General features: G+C 46.7%; 1 protein-coding gene across 1 annotated transcript in view; it reads right to left on the reverse strand.

The window, feature by feature from the left end:
* LRRK1 (leucine-rich repeat kinase 1) overlaps positions 1-12,241 on the reverse strand; it is a 78,523-nt gene that overhangs the window by 21,309 nt on the left and 44,973 nt on the right. The window contains exons 15-20 of the mRNA XM_010148424.1: positions 10,191-10,355; positions 7,959-8,131; positions 5,903-6,023; positions 5,138-5,297; positions 4,220-4,496; positions 1,092-1,263 (exon numbers count right to left, since the gene is read on the reverse strand). Of these exons, the coding sequence (XP_010146726.1) occupies positions 1,092-1,263; positions 4,220-4,496; positions 5,138-5,297; positions 5,903-6,023; positions 7,959-8,131; positions 10,191-10,355 (1,068 nt within the window). The remainder of the gene's footprint in view (positions 1-1,091; positions 1,264-4,219; positions 4,497-5,137; positions 5,298-5,902; positions 6,024-7,958; positions 8,132-10,190; positions 10,356-12,241) is intronic.

The following is a 12,241-nucleotide window of genomic DNA, read 5'->3' on the forward strand; positions in this document are numbered from 1 at the left end:
AAATATTCTAGTGAATGATTAAGTCTGCCCTCAGTGCAGAGTTAACTTTTCCACCTGTTTCAGTGGGAGGAAGATGGCTTTTCTCCAAGACACTTCAAACCAGCAATTAGAGCAAAATGTATTTTTGTTTTAAAACCAAAGACTTAACCCGCAGAATTCCACTGCACTCACTGCTCCAACCCTTTTTTGTCTGCAGACGGGTCTGATGCCTGGGATCCTTTCCATTCACCTCAGCAGGGCCTGGGGGAGGTCCCTAGCAAGGGTGCCCTAGGGTTATGCAGTGTCCATGAGGATGTAAAGCAAGGGGTTCCAAGACAGCCCATTAAAACAGGTAAAGTTACTACATGATTTAGGAAGCCTGGAACACAGGGGACCTTCCAAAATCACGTACCACGTTTTCCATGTTCTGTACATCAGTGGCAGAACACAGTTTAAATGGATAGCTGTTAAGAAGATAACACAGTAGGACTAAAAATATTTTGCAAGTATTTAATAAGGTTCCAGCAGGGCTAAAAAATATGCTGCAAAAAATATGTCTGCAACCACTTTAAAATTCACTTAGCTTTCAGAACCTTACAAACGCTACTTTAATGACATGCATACCACTTGCACTAATAGGGTGTCTGCTCGCACTCATTATCCCATTAAGGCAACAGTCCCGTAATTTTCTTCTCAGTTAAACCCATATAGATTCAGATAGCTGGCTTTGGTGGAGCTGTTCCAGCTCTCAGGCCAACAGCGTGAGCAGAGTCTGGCCCAGTGGAACGGTCATGGACACGAGCCGCAGGCAGAACTCCAATTACTTGTAATTGGAAGATGCTGGAGGTACTGAGACCTTCCAGGGGATCGTGTTATAAAGAGGGTGTGGAGAATGCAGGCTTTCTTCCCCAGTGCCAATTTCTTGTTCTCAATGACACCTACTGTGAAAACAGAATCAGATTTTGATTGCAGAGTCTTATCTCTCTCTATTTACTCAAATAATGTTACTGGAGTCTGTGACTGAAGCAATGAGTAAATAAAGAGACACCCACTTACACTCAGCAACAACTTCAGCTGTCATCTTTTGCTCGCAGAGAGATATCATAACCTACCTGGAGGTCCATCTCTGCCAGGCTAATTAACATTCGGGCTATGAATCTTTGCCAAAAGCCAACTGGGACAAAACTCATCTTGAAGACCCTTTGGACTGTGTTTGTGGTCTGGTGGCAGAGCCCGTGGATATCTAATGCTGGTTTGGTAGGAAGCAGATGAGGGAGGAGGTAGCTGAAACACATCAAATTCAACAGCTCACATTTTAGCTACAGCTTGTAACAGGGAGTACATTGTTACTGGATAATAAGGCGATTCAGTCTCCAAAGAGATTTTTAATGGCACAGCCTACTGCATATAAAAAAGCTTTTAGACTAAGGGCACTGCAGCAATACATGGAGAAATTCATTTACACGATGGAGGCAAGCAGAGGCAAAACAGACATTACATAATTCAGCCTGGGCTATTGGACAGGGCTAAAATTGATGTAATGAGCAGGACATTTGTGTAATCACAAATTAAATGCATTAAAATATAAGAGTCATTAGAACAGCTGTGATGTTGGGACTCTGTTTTTTGGTATCTATACTACTCTGCCCTGGTAGTAAGCAGAGAATTACAGCTGTGCTCCTATGCGGATGTGAAAACAACCCGCAGCAGCTCAGCTCCAGTAAGGTGGGGAGAGGAGGTGACGTGGGAGGTGGCAATGAGGCAGTTACAGGCTGTAGGGCCTGGACTGCTCTGGCTCTACATCCCAGTCCCAGACAAGAGCATCTCATGGGCCAATGTGACAGCATTTCCTGCTGCAGGGACTGCAGCCGATGGACTCCTACCACATCCCTGACAAACTCCTCGGGCGAGAGCTCGCTTTGCCAGGCTGATGCCAGCAGAGGTATCACTTGTCTTGCTCAGTCTCCTCCTGCGATCGGGTTATGAGGTTATGCTATCCTAGTCTGACCAGTCAGCAGTAATGTTGGTGTAGAGGATCACAAAGTTTTCAAATTATTTTCAGATCTCCCAGTAAGCACAGAATATTCATTTTCCTGATCTTTCTATTTGGGAAGTTAAAACCTTTTGGAAGACTAGAACTGTTTTGAAAACTATGAGCTTACAGCTTTCAATACCTGCCAATAAATCTCTTGACAGTGATACTCTTCTGTACCAAATACATTCCAAGATGCCTATACGATCAAAACTATTACTTGCTTATAAGCAGAAACACTGCTGGTTTATCAGTGTGGAGCCTGAGAAATTGTGTCGGCATCTGGGGCTCATCACTGACGGGCACAATGACAGCAATGAGGCAAACAGCCAAGGGACTTGACCAAAATAACAGGGGCAGGGACTAGACACACAACTAGAACTAATGTTGGGTCCAAATCCAATGCTTTAAGCCTATCACGTTTTCTCTCTAGCAGCTGCAATATTCTGTAAAACCTGAAATATCAGCTCAGAAAAACCAGCCATCACTAGACAACAGCTCTCTCCATATGTCCCAGTCCATAACATCTGATGACATGTTATAGGATCAAATTATCCATTCCATGAAACATCTTTGGAATGTAAAACTGACAAAAATTTCTCTTCACTTGTAAGTTACAGTAAGAATGGTCATACTTTCAACCCCATTTTAACAAGCAGAACAAAGATACATTACATGCACCGTAGGCAGAAAAGCAGAGTGCATCAAACTAAAAGTTCTTGCTCTGTAAAGGGAGTGGATGCATCGTACAACAGCCAACAGATTTCCCTCAGCACATCCAAGAAAGGGTCCAGGAGTAGAAGGCGGCCAGCGAGGCCCTTCTGCACCACAACTATATAGTGGATTGTAATACAGATGGTGATTCAATGCTCTTGAACAACAGCCAATGCAAATTTTGAAAATATGTGAGACATGCCCCCGTCCACCCTTTCAGAACAGAAACTGGCAGCTGCTTTCTCTACTAACTGCACAGAAACTCTATCTGGCAATCTAGGCAATAATTGCAGAAGCGCAGTAACAAATAACTGCTCTGTGTCTAGCTAGTACATTAAATTAATCCAACCTGCTATAGCTACAGTCCACCAGTGGGAAGAATATCCTGCTAATGTGGCTTGGATCACTCTAAAAAAGATTGGGCAGGCCATGAAAAAGCAGTTTCCTTGTTCCCGAGGCACAGACAATGTAATTGCCTTGGAGAAAAATGGCAGATAGTGACAAGGAGTCCAAAAGGCATTTTGGACTAAGCAGAAACATTGCTGCTTTATCTGTGTTAAGCCTGAGAAAATTTGTTGGCATCCGGGACCGGGTAAGTGACAGGCATAATGACAGCACAGAGAATGCCGCACTTGTGCTGGCATTCAGAGCTCCCGAGCGGCTCAGGGCGATGCGGCAGTGCTGTCCTGGAAGGGCAAGGAAGTGAAATGCAAATGCCACAGCAAAAGTGCAATACAACTATGGTTTCACCGTTAACGCAACAACGGGCTGTCGCCAAGCAGATGGGAGAGAGAAAAATAGCAGGGAACTCTGCCCAGAGGAAAAGAGATCGGGGGGCAGAGGGGAGGAGGACTCATTAACATTTAAAGAGAATGAGGTTTCCTAGACTATTTCGAGGAAAACTATTGATCAACACCTATTGAGGCTAAAAATTAAGAAAATCACTTTGCTACTGAAGTTACACTTCCCTGATTTCACTAGAAATGAAATACTACTACTTTCAGGGCTGACATAATTACTGACTACCCAAAGTTTTCTGCCATACTCTGGAGCAAGGATCTCTCACTGGAAACAGATGACTCCTGCCCATCTATATTTCAGGCTGGGCAGCCAGGAGCCGCACATCCTGTCTCTGCTGCAGCTGTGCCCGCTGAGCGCTTACAGCCTCCACCTGCTCATGGCCACATCCCTGGTGCTGTCCCTGTCCCCTGTGCTGGTGCCTGAGCCTGTCCCCAGCCTCAATGCACCGACTGGACAAAGACCTGCTTTGGAAAGTTTTCCAACTAGCTTATTTGGACCAAAGGATGCTCATGCCAGGAAACACAACCCAAATGGATGGGTGCCTGCTATTACGCTGCTTAACGCACTCAAATATTTTCTCACAGCAAGATCCTTGTCAAGACAACTGCTTAGAGTGACAAAGCCTGTTAATATCTGCTGATTAAATGGCCATTTTTCTCCAGACTGACTAAGCCTCTCTAATTATCAACATACCTGTTATTGGCCACAGGCAGTGCAATTTCAAACTTGGCCAAGAACTGGAAGTACTGCTCTTCGGTTTGTTCAGTGAAGCCCGTCCCAACCAGCAGCATCCTGAGATCCTCTGCCCTGATGACTCCATTCTTAGCTACAGACTTGGAGCTCTTGATGTTGAAAATCCTCTGGAGACACTCCGAGAGCCAGACGGGGTCAAGGAAATAGAGGTTTCTCAGGCCATGGCTTGTGTCTGGGAAGTGCAGTAGTGTACCTGTTTCTATGAGAAAATTAATCGCTGCAAAAAAATGAAGAATTGTAGATTATCAGTAGAACAGCATTAGGAAGCCACAGTGCAGATGAGTAAGCTTTTGAGGCAGCCTGTGCAGTTTTATGCATACAAGATACAGCCAGAGGTAGCCAAGAGAATACCATTAATCTGAGGAGTGCTGCTAGCTGACATTCCGCTTGTAAAACCCACATCTCATCACTTTACATCAGTATTCACGTCCCCATCACACCTTCCCTTTGCCCTCCTCCTGCCATCCTCACAGGGAAGGGCTCTCCCTGGCTCCTGCAGAGCAAGGCCTCCGTAAAGACCACAGGTTTGGGATGCTACAGTGAAGACAGCCTTGAAACTGTGGCAACCCTCATTCCTGACAGAACAGAAATAAAATCAGACAAAGCTTGTAAAAAAAAAAATTCTGTAGCCTCAGACCACCCTAGAAACTTCCCTGCCCTCTCCCCAAAGCCCCATTACTAATTTTACATCTCACCAATCTCCAAAGTGACCTCTACACAGGTGCAAAGCACTCTGTAACAGGTTTGGTTTTTTTTGCACAGCAATTATCTTCCCCCCCTCCTTTTTATTATTCATGGAACACTTCAATCAGTCACACATACTGATTTCCAAGAAATTACTGTTCTGCTCTGACCTACCAGTTTGCAAGTCTTCGTAGTCTTTGATATCATTTCCAGGGGTTTGCTCAATGATCAGTTCTATTTGTCTGTCTGTTAAATACTGTACATCATCATTCTGACTTCTTCTACGCTGTTCTGCAAGGACAGCTTCTTGAAGACTAAGGTAACTTCTTGGTATCTGCAAGCCACATGAGAAAATAAGCCGCATCGACATCAGGCAGCAATCACTGATGGAGATGAACTGACTAAGCCACCTCCTCTTTACAGGGATCTTACAGTCCTGCCTTTTCCCAAAGCCAGAAAGCCAGGTTATATACTTCACATGCCTCCTGCATCAGCAGTAACCCCTGATCATAGAGTTACAGAATGGTTTGGGTTGGAAAGGACATTAAAGCCCACCCAGTCCCACCCCCTGCCATGGGCAGGGACACCTTCCACTAGACCCACAAACCCCCGCCCAGCCTGGCCTTGAACACTTCCAGGGATGGGCCATCCACAGCTGCTCTGGGCAACCTTTCCCAGTGCCTTACCACCCTCTCTGGGAAGAATTTCTTCCTGATGTCCCATCTCAATCTCCCTCTTTCAGTTTAAACCCATTACCCCTTCTCTTGTCACTCCCTGCCCTTGTAGAAAGTCCCCAACCCACCTTTCTTCTAGCCCCCCCAGGCACTGGAAGGTGCTGTAAGGTCTCCCTGGAGCTTGAAGTTCACCTCCCAACCCAAAACCAAATCCCCCAAAAGCCCCCATTTGGTAAAGATCACCCCTAGGAAGCAGAGTTCTCACCAATCTCCCTGCAAGTTTCTGTGAGCAAATTGAGCTGCCAACATCCTTCATGTTGCAAGTGACATGAAAAATCAGCTGTCGGAGTCCATCGAGGCCTTCCAGAGTCTTACATGAGAGCTCACTGCAAAAGTCATGTAGGGATGAAGATTATCAAACCTTATCAGCACACTGGCTTCCTTTCCAGGCTCACTTTCTCTTATCAGTGACTTTAAATTTCCTGTGTCAGACGAATGGGAGGAAGGCTGTCAGGCAGCATTTTTAGCGCTGGATAAAAATACGCAGAAGCCTGGAAAGGATGTATTAGGCCAACCTCTGCTCTGCTGGCTTTGTTCGCTGTCCCCTACGCACCATGATCTCCGGGGACTTCGCTGGCAGACTGACCAAAGTCATCACCTTTTTTCCCTTCGGTGCTGCACACACCCTGAAAGGGACTGCTCCGGTAATTGCTGGAAACAAATCCACTTCTCCTCTGCCTCAGATCAAAGAGGCACAATGATGACTACCAGACACCTTTTCCCACCCTCATTCCGGCCCTTGCTCAGCTGGGAATTGATGCTTAGATCCTAAAAGCTGGCCTTCATCATCTCTTTAACAGCTAAAAACCTGCTTTCTCCAGCTCCTGCTATTTTTGGCCTTTTTGTGGGCTGGGTAGGAATGGTTCTCCCCCACTTCCCTCAACAAAGGGTCTTTCTAACTGATCCTACATGCATTCCCAGGGCAGGCAGAAAATCCTTTGCTAAAGCAATACGCCTTATCTTAAACCTCGGCCATCCGTGGCCCTGGGAAGCGTGCACTCACTGGGATGCTGGAGGATTAGCCCTGATCAAAGCACTCTGGGCTCACCTACGCAAGGATTTTACAGCACACGCTCCTCTGGCTGCTCAGAGGAGCCCCATCCTGGGGGGATGATGGGGCGTGAAGGAGAGGCACAGGAGGAAGGAGGTACAAAATCAGGCACAACTCCGACTGGGAGGAAGTGCAGGGGCAAGGAAGGTGAAGAAGGGGAATATGTGGGATGTGTGGCAGCATGAAAGAAAGTCCTCTTGAGAACAAATGGTTGAGATCATAGTGAGATGCACTGCGGTGATGGGAAAAGAGGTTTGAGGAGATGGAAGCACAAAGCTTTCTCCTTCTCACGGTGAGTCTCTGCGCCTCACGCTGGGGCCCTGGTACTCCTTGTAACGGGAAAGAGCCAGCTGGGATGCCCGATGCAGCGCCTGCGTCTGCGGAGCAGAGCGTGGGAGGTCTCCCGATGACTTTGCCAGGCAGCAGATGCAGTGCTGGGGATATTGCAGGGCCCCTCCTCACCTCCCAGCCGCCACCTGCTCTTGCCCCAGGCGTCAGCGATTTCACACTGCCTGGTGCCAGCCTGCTGCATCCATGCTTCCCTCACGCTCATCACTCCCTTGGCCGACAGACCCGCTTCTTTCCCAGACGGAGAAGCCTCCTCTCCCCAAGGGCATACTCCACCGGCAGAAGGGAGGGAGCGGTGTCAGACTCCCCATCCTGACTGACACTGAAATTCCAGATGGCACCACCCCTCCTCTACCACACCCGGAGAACTCAAATGGCACAGGTTTGGGCTGCCGGGGGCTCACGGGGCTGACCCACTCCTCACCCTGCCACGTGAGCTGCATTCTTGCGCCAGGTAGCAAGAGGTTCCCACACAGCCTCCGCTTAACAAACCCCACGGCACTCAGCCTGCAACAGTCACGCTCTCGAGCTGTGCAGCGTTAATTACTCAATCTGTACCTTCTCTCCCTGTGACTAATAAACTGCATCACCATTTAACGGGTGAGAAACCCGGGTGGAGGAAGCACAAGAACAGGCTGGCTAAGGTCATGACTTTGGAGCTTCCAGCTCTGAGACCCACAATCAGACCTCTGAGCTACACTGAACTTCTCTGGGATTATACTACATTATTTCAGTCAAAAATAGATGAAATCAACGCTGATGAGTCTTAAATCAGCTCCGTTGCCAAGGAGATCAAGTATTACAAAATTGTTTGAAGTGACATAAAACAGTGACTGAGCTTTGTAAAGGCACAAGTACTTACTGCAGGTGCTTGAACGTGATATCTGGGAAGCCGGTTGCTCTGGATCCAGAGGGAGACCGACAGAGAGCCAAGACATATGCCCTCAGAGTTGCTATCCTCTCAACGCGGAATTTGGTTTCAATTAAATCAAGGTGTGTTCCTACCACTAACACCACTGAGTTTGGAGCTTTGGCCTGTAAGAGAAAACGCTGACAATGATCTCATCCAGATTACGTCGCGGTAAATTCAGTGAGGACGTGTGAAAAGTATAATATTTAAGAGGGGGGTGGTCATGTATGTGAATAAAATGGAACATATATAAAATGGAGGCAACCTGTCGTGGCATCTTGACAACAGCAACAAGTGATCTGGGTATTACAGAAGTTCTGCAGAATATGGCTTAATCATCTGCTGCTACTGCAGAGCAGGAAACTGTCGGTTTGGGTTTACTACATCAGGGCTTAACATAAAGGGACTTGCCATGTGGTATTAAGTTGCTACGAGTCAGCTAAACGATGGGAACTATGTCCACACAGACAGGAAAAGAAGTTAGCTTAACCTGTAGCCGGAAGATCCAACTCTGAGACCCTGAAAAAAGCTGGTTACACTCCAGAATGGATACCTGGGGAAGTTACACAAACTTTTTCACTGGAGGTATATGGAGAGGCGAGATAAACTGCTAGAAATGTCTAAATCTGCTTAATCCTGAATCAGTGCAAAGGAATGGATTAGATGATCTCGTGGTTTCTTCCAACCCTTCCATGATTCTATTACAGCACTGGAATGTATCCAGATTTTGGGGAACACGCTGCCAAATACAATGGGATTGCACGGGCTTAAGCAGGGATCAGCCTGCAGATCCAAATGACTTCGACCAGAGAAGAATATTCAGATGCAGAAACACACGCTTATTTGCAGTTAATCCACTTCTCTCCTATGATGCCCACTGAGATCTCCTGACCTGAATGACACCAAGCTCAAGCCCTGTGCAGAGATGGGAGCAACGGCTGTGCCAAGCCAGACCAAAGGGCTCACTTGGCTCAGTATTCTGCCTGGAGGCTGATCAAGAGTCTAGGCACAGGGTAAGCATACAGAGATTTTCCCTGGTGTGTTCTCCCGGTATCCAGCGGTCTGCAGCTCACCATCTTCCTCAGCATGAGACAGTATCCCTGAAGTAACAGCGCTCGATGGATTTTTCTTCCACCAGTCTGTTTTTTCAACTTCTGACACCCCCGGCACATTGTAGTTCCAATAAATTCCACAGCTTAGCTATGTGTTGTGTTTAGGATACTTCCTATTGTTTGTTTCAGAGCTACCATCTCATTATTTCACTTGATCTCTCCTAATTCTTCTACAGTAAAAGATCACAAACAAATACTCCCTTGTGGTTTCCTCCTCACCCCCTGGTAAGTCTACATGGCCCAGCCTACTGCCACCCTCCTCATCTGCCTCTTTCCTAAGCTGAAGAGGCCTGATCTGTTTAACTGCTATGCACTCAGAAGCTTGTCCATACTTTCAACCACCACGTTCACCTTTCTCTGCACCTTTTCTGATGCCACTATGTCCTTGCTGAGATGTATTAAGGACACTGGCGCACCATACGTTCTTGAAATGCAGAGTTTTCAGCTTTGTTGCCTAGTTTGGGTTTTTGATTGCTGCTGGACATTAAGCAAACATTTCTGTGAAGTCAGGATGTTCCTTTTTTAAGAGGCGCTGGCTTAGAGCCCATTTCTGTGTGTGTAATGTTAAGACGGATATCAAATAATGAACATCGTTATAAAAAATTATGAATGTGGTATTACAAAAATCCACCAACACCGATGAATTCACTGCAGCTCTGAGTCTCAGCTGAGGGCTGTCTGGGAGATAGGCTCAATCTAAAGCGTTAAAAATAAAACCTCAAGACTAATATGTGTCTAACCCACACAAGAAAGAAAATGCTTCAAAACCCCCTTGGAGCACAGTGTGGTCAAACACTAATTCCAAAATAAGTATGTTCAGCCTTACTTAGCAAGGGTTTATAAATCAGCTTTTGTTTCATTCTCTGATGTTCGTGAGGGAGAACAAAGCAAATGATAAATTTAAACCATTAAATATAGCGATACGCCTACAGCGTAATGGAAAATTAATTCCAAAAGCTATGCAAAATTCATAGCTTGCGGGGTTTTTAAAAGAATCTGTAATATCACGTATCTGTGCACTGAGCTACTGCTTGACAAACAGATACCCCAGAGTCCACCAGTGACTTCTTACCTCGATGTTCAGCAACCAGAACTGTAAGTTCGCCACGGCTTCTTCCCCCAGTGCCAAGTTCCATACCACTATGTACAATGCTTTGTCTGTGAAGAAACACTGATTGACTGTCGACATGCTCGCTGGGCCTCCGATATCCCAGACATTGAACTCCACTGAATCAACCTACTTAGACAAAGAGAAGTGTTCAAATCAAACGGTTGCAGTAAATCACAGGGAGATAATAGCTGAAGTATAAACCTACGCCTGCATAATGTATGACACAAGAAGGGTTTCAATGTCCTAATTGTGCCTCCAGGAAAGAAAAATCAACAAGCAATTGTTAAGCATGGCTACCACTTCCCCACAGGAAATCAAGACTAATTGCTTGCTGCTAAAACGATAGAGGTGCCCTTGATGCTGGTAAATCTCCAGTTAATGCTGTGGATTCTCCAGTACAAACAAGGGTCTCATTCTGAGCCCTGTATTTCACTGCATCTTGAATAGAAACTGTTTCATCCTTGTCTGTGCCACGCTTGACAGGACCGTTGAAGCTACTTATCTGCCACTGCTATGGGGAACAGGAAACCCCCTGCTGAAATCACTTCCACTGAGCTCAGCCCTAAGGAGCCAAACAGAATATAGATGCTCGGGAGATGGGAAACTTCAAGCTTCTCACAAACACCTCCTGCACGTTGCTCCGAGGTTTCTTACACGTGTGTCACACCGCAGATGGGCCAGAATTGCAGCTACTGTGAATCAGAGTCACTGATTTTGGGGAGAATGTGTAAATGGAGGCCTCTCTAGCTCTGGCTCTCTTCCACGTTATCTCAGCATCCACTCCTCTGTGCAGCCCCAAAACAGCACTTGGAGAGAGCACACCTGCTTAAACAATGTTCAGGCTCCCAGTTGCAGCAGGAAGCACCGACTGACCTTGGAGGCTCTGTCCCTAAACCACTTGGCCCTGGGGAGGCAAGAATCCTGTGACAGAGGAGAAAACCAAACCCTGCTCCAGCCACCGTCCTCAGAGCATCAGTAACACTGAGCGGGCTGTGTTTACTGGTCCAGGTCCAAGTCCTGACCGATCCCACACAGCAAGTTACCCTATGAGATTTCAGCAAGGAGCTACGTATCTCAGCAGGGCTCTGATCTCCTAGCACACTCCCAGCTTGCAGTCTCCCAGAAACAGCTGGAAGAACTTCCATATTGTTTAAACCAAGCCCTAACTTGCACCAGGATTGCTTTACTCATCCAAAAGACTCTGCTGTGGGTGCCTGTATGGAGAGACAGGGACTCAGAGGTAGGGACCAGAGCCTGTTAAGAGCATCTTAATCCCACTCCAGGTCTGTGATGATGTCTAGGCTTTAATTTCAATTGCTCTTCAACACAAAATGCACAAATCCCTTCTCCCAAAGTTTTCTCTTTAAAGAGTTAGAGAGACAGAGACTGAGAGGTCTGACAAGAGCCTGTTCAGCATCTTAATCCCACTCCAGGTCTGTGATGATGTCTAGGATTTAATTTCAATTGCTCTTCAACACAAAATGCACAAATCCCTTCTCCCACCAAAGTTTTCTCTTTAAAGAGTTAGGCTTGCCCTTTTTCCTTCTGTCTCTGGCCTGGCACTCCTTGCTGTAGAATAGCTGAACTCAAGGCTCCTCTACCTCTTCCAAAACAGTCTGGTGGTCGTGGCTCTCATCCGGGAAGGGAGAGCCACGTGTTTGCACAGCCTCAGCTCTGACCAGATCTCGGGACCAATTCTGCGTGCTCTAACCCCTGTGTTACTACGCAGGCAGTGGACAGGGTCACCTACAAATGCTTGAATGAAATCACTGCTGTCTGAATGAATTCAGTATGGGCTGACACACTCCCTGAAAGAGCCGTCTGAGATTTGGCTCTTTAAGGTATGCCTTAGGCTTCTCTGGATCACACCAGAGGAGAGGCATCCTACCTCCCATCCACTTTCCCCACCTAGGACAGTTCTGATGTCAAGCGAGTCCAGCTTTAGGTACTGATGTCCCATTTTCTGGCCCCAAACGAAAGGACAATCTGCTTTAGAGAAGCTGATTTAAAAC

This window comes from Eurypyga helias, unplaced genomic scaffold (assembly GCF_000690775.1).
Source record: "Eurypyga helias isolate BGI_N326 unplaced genomic scaffold, ASM69077v1 scaffold4763, whole genome shotgun sequence".
NCBI lineage: Eukaryota > Metazoa > Chordata > Aves > Eurypygiformes > Eurypygidae > Eurypyga > Eurypyga helias.